General features: G+C 39.4%; 1 protein-coding gene across 1 annotated transcript; it reads left to right on the forward strand.

Moving 5' to 3' along the window:
• Positions 1–3,082: 3,082 nt before the first annotated feature.
• Positions 3,083–4,790, forward strand: LOC138040375 (uncharacterized). Its single transcript, XM_068886110.1, has 2 exons — positions 3,083–3,320; positions 4,249–4,790. Exons 1-2 carry the CDS (start codon positions 3,083–3,085, stop codon positions 4,788–4,790), a joined length of 780 nt encoding a protein of 259 aa, XP_068742211.1.
• The last annotated feature ends 210 nt before the right edge of the window (positions 4,791–5,000 follow it).

Consider the following 5,000-nt stretch of genomic DNA (forward strand, 5'->3'; position numbering starts at 1 on the left):
GTTTATCTAAAAAGTTCGTCCAATGTTCTTCCCTGATTTGTTTGGAAACGCGAGAAGCGTTATTTTGCATTCTTAACGTGAATTTTCCAAAAATTATCCGGTGGAATTTTTTTTCATCTTTCAGCTTTTTCATAAATATTTTAAATTCTACTTCAGTTTATAGTTCTTTCTCACATCATGTACTGGGTCAGAGAATTATGATATGGTTTCGAAATCCAAAATATAAAATACTACTCACCGAATTAGTTTTCGAGATACTTTTCAAACACCAAGTTTTAGAGGGTCTTTGAGCAGCACTGTACCATTACCATAGCAACAGCTGGGACCCAGCAACTACCCTTTAAAGCACTGCCTCACAATAGTATTACACAGGTATGAAGCTGTTGCCCTTCTGTAAGGATCGGAGTAATCTTTTTTCCATTGGACACACTAACTATTAAGAGTGGAAAATCCTTTGAAGCTTCCTTAAACTAAGAAAATAATATTATTTATCTTTTTATCTCTGACCACATTTGTCATTCTGTAGAGTGTTCTTTTATCTCTTCAAATATTTGTCTATCTAGATTAGTGCTGCAGTGAGATTTTGCATGTTGCCTGAGTATAATATTTATGCTGATTTCAAAACCCAAGCAGCTGGATACAGTTGAACAATAATACTACTAATACTAATAATACTAATAATAATAATAATAATAATAATAATAATAATAATAATTATTATTATTATTATTATTAGTATTATTATTCAACTGTGTCCAGGTACATACTTGTACTATAGTAAGAGTATGCTGTTTCCTTCTGACAACCCAACTTAAGGTGCTCATAAAATATTCAGTCTCTTTCCTATTTTCTTTTTAACTGCCTTTAATCTTTTTTCCTATTCAGATTATTGTCCATTATGAAAGTAAACTATTTCAAAGGAATTGCCAGCACATTTGCACAGCCCGGATATTGCCCTTTGCAAGGCTAAGAACACATCAGCTGTTACTTTGGCAGCATCCAGAAGGCACTGATCAACCGCGCTTGGATCAAGCACTCTTGCTTGCACTTTCTTAGATGACTGTGTGCTTGACATAGGAGAGTGGCCCGTGCGATCAAGAATTTGGCGAGATTAGCAACGTTTCAGCCACAGCAATTGATGCAAGAAATCTAGAAATACCTCGACCAGGAAAAGGGGGCAGAACAAAAATAATTGTTAGATCAAAATTAATCACCGTTTTGTTAGGTGAATCGGGGAGGACATCTTTAAACAAATGTCGCATACTTGGAAATACGCTACTGTAACGATACCTCCGAAAGGTGCAGCGTATTTCTCCGCTGATATAACGAACCATACCCTGTACATTTCGTGCTGTGATTGAGACTTTTCTCCTCGAGCAACTCCTTGCCAAACGAACCATGTGAGTATGGCGATCAAGTGATTTCCGTGTAAGAAGCCACGAAACGATTTCACGGCCTGGTGACCTCTGATTGGGCAGAAAATCATAAAGAATTTCTGGCACCAATCAGAATTCCGAATTATCCCGACTGTTTGGAACTGGTCTGGTAAGAACGTGTCCCCAGGGGCTCTTTTCGCCCTACTATGCCTTTCTGCGTACGCGTCGCCATTTTCTTTCGCTCGTTTAGACTTCCCATTGCCTCTGCGATTTGCCCCTGGGTCTCCAAGGATGTACAGAATGTGTCCGCTAAACGAGTACGCCTACGGCTCGCTGAGAAGTCCTTCCGCCCTCCAGTCTCTGAAATGAACTTAATAAGGCAAGGTTTTTGCCCAAGTTCTGTGAATGAACTCCCTTTTAAAACTACCACCGAAAAGAAATTGAGAAACTTTCAGTTCAAACTCTTTGCATGACATCTTTCCCACCAATCAACTCCTTTGTAAATTGAACATCAAACCATCCTTTCAATGTCAACATCGCAATTCTGTTAATGAAACACTTATTCATATGTTTTGTGAGTGTCCCGTTATCCAACTGTTCTGTAGAGATGTCCTGAATTGGTGGAACTTGAAGCGATCTGACAACTTTTAAACTCCTAGCCCAAATGAGATCGTCTATGGCTACAAACCTGAATCCACAAGCTTTTACACATTCAACCATTATCTGTTAATCACCAAACATTACATTCATCTTGCTAGAAACAGCTCTGAGGTTCTTTAAGGTGTAAGGTCTTTCTGGTTCTTCTTGAAAATAAAATTCAGCGTGAAATCGCAATAGAAAAATGATCTCGTTTTCAGAGATAAAGTGGAATAAATAAAGTACGATCTGTCACATCACGAGCTATAGTACGTCTCTGATTCCTAATTTTAGCGTGATTCCTATTCGCTGGCTTTTGACAGTCGACTCTGAAATGGCTTCTTTCCTTTTCCGTTCGCTTGCTGAGGATTTGCTTGTTTTCTTTTCATCTCTTGCGATTCAAGAAAAATTAATTGCTTAACTGGTGATTTCGACAGTAGATTTCGCTGGAAAAACCGATATCACACTCATCCCTTCGTGATTCATGCGATCAGTCGGTTTTTCAGGTGAAATTAACCGTGGAATTCACTAGTTAGGCAGCGAATAAAATGACATAATTAAGCAATATCCGGGAAAACCAAAAGACGGACAGTTCCAAAGCCTTTTATTTTCACTAATCCTACAGCCAGTAAGAAGCTCCGCTTTTAGGCTTGGCTAAATCTATATATTATTAGTTTATCTCACTTAAGCCTAAGCGCTCGTTTCAGTGATTAGTGTTAAAAATAGATTTCAAATAAGCATACATTACGTGTGGCTTGAAGAAAGTCACGCGTAAAGAAGGACTTAGTCTGAGTTTTTTGATCGATCGTCGGATCTCTTCGAGGGTCAAGTTGAGTATTAAGTTTTAGATTTTAACCGTGCTTAAGGCCTGAGTGAAGTGGTAATTCGTATGGAAAATTGTAAAGAGATTATTCACCAGGAAATGAATTAAATATACCAAATGGTCCTTTCGAGTCGGATGAAATACAAGAAGGAGTAGAGCAACAAAGCTGTTGCCGTCATCGAGGGATTTTTTGAATTGGAAAAAGGCGAAGTCTACTCTAGAAGGGAGTTAATGGACATAAAGCGTCATGAATATCGACAAGAACAGGAAAATACGAGATGCCCACAGGACCTTTGTGTACAAAACACTGGGGAATGTGGAGAAAATTTTGACAGAACACGTGGGAGATTTAACGTCGTTCACGGAAAAGTTAACGGCTCTGAAAGCCTTGTTGACCGAAAAATTGGAAAGGACCAAAAAGCTGGATGAAGCAATATTAGAGCTCACCAAACCAAAGGAACTGGAGAAAGAAATAGAAGATTCTGGTGAGTTTTGTGAGCACGTTTACAGTATTTTAGCGAAAATCGATACGCGATTTGAGTTTGGAGAAAGGGAAACATGGCGAACACACAGAGGCCCATGCGACAAATCAGGAAAATAGTAGTACCAGGAATACGAAAGCGCAAAAGTAGAACTACCTAAACTCGAACTCAAATCATTTTCGGGAAATTATCAAGAATGGCAGGGTTTCTGGGACACATTTCAATCTGCTGTCGATGGAAATGGTATCTCGGCCATTGAAAAATTCACCTATCTGAAGAGTTGTGTAACGAGCAATGCTGAATCCGCAATTGCTGGACTGCCTCTGACCGCAGACAATTATAAATTAACCATTGACATTCTTAAGGACTGATTTGGTAAACCGCCGTTGCTGATATCAAATTATACGGATGCCTTATTGCAACTTTCGTCTGTCAATACAGTGCATGACACAAAGAAATTACGTGAATTGTTTGACAAAATTGAAATCAACATTCGAGGTTTGACTGCATTAGGAGTTGAATCACGGTCCTTTGGGAATTTATTGGTCCCAGTCGTGATGGAAAAAATCTCCTCAGAGTTACGATTGGTTATATACTGTAGAACATATGACAATACTCAGGAACATTGACTGAGGGGGAAGGGGGGTGGGAAGGGGGGAGTAAGTAGGGTTGGGCCAAAATGGAAGTGAATTTGTGTCACTGTCTCAACAGTTTTGTCCGAGATTGTAGGAGAACAATAATGAGACGAAAGGGCAAGTGTTTTGTGTGCCTGAAGGGTGGCCATATCTCTAAAAATTGTCCGTCAAAGGCGAAATGCTTTAACTGTGAAGGTAGACACCATGTAACCATTTGTGAAAGATAAGGAACATTCCATCAACCAGGAATGTAGTTAGCGATGAAGTAACACCACGTGGATCTGGATCATCTCAAGATAGGAGAAGAGAAGCTGGAACTTCAGCAATGACTGTTAGCAACAATGCCAACTCTGTGTTGTTACAGGTAGCCCAAGCCTTTGTTTGCAGACCAGATAACCAACAACTTGGATTGAATGCCCATGTGATATTTGATTCCTGTAGCCAGAGATCATACATAACTAGTAAGGCATGTGAACAATTGAACCTACCAACCATTGGTAAGGAGACACTTTTGATCAAAACATTTGGAGATAACTTAACCTCTGTGAAGGAATGTGATGTTGTGCAATTGTGTGTCAGAACATTGGATGAAATGAATGTGTACATCACCTCATATGTTGTACCAGTAATTTGCAGCCCAGTGTCCAATCAACGGTCTCGAACAACATTGGAATGCTACCCCTACTTGCAGGGTCTACAACTTGCATGTGATTCTGACAGTGTTGATGTGCTGATAGGAGCAGATTATTACTGGTTGTTCTTTACTGGGAACATCATTAAAGGAGATCCCCATGGACCAGTAGCCCTTGAAACCAAATTAGGTTGGGTTTTATCATGACCTTTTATGTGCTCAACATTGACAAGGTCATGCACTGTGAATCTGAGTTCCACGCATGTGTTAAAGATAGAGTCCACAGAGATAAGTGATATGAAGGATGATCTGCAGAAATTTTGGGACTTAGAAACTTTGGGCATTAAGGAACATGAAACTTCAGTCTATGACAAGTTTTTAAATGACATCACTGTCTAACATAAGTTAGAGGATTGG

This window comes from Montipora capricornis, chromosome 3 (genome assembly GCF_036669925.1).
Source record: "Montipora capricornis isolate CH-2021 chromosome 3, ASM3666992v2, whole genome shotgun sequence".
NCBI lineage: Eukaryota > Metazoa > Cnidaria > Anthozoa > Scleractinia > Acroporidae > Montipora > Montipora capricornis.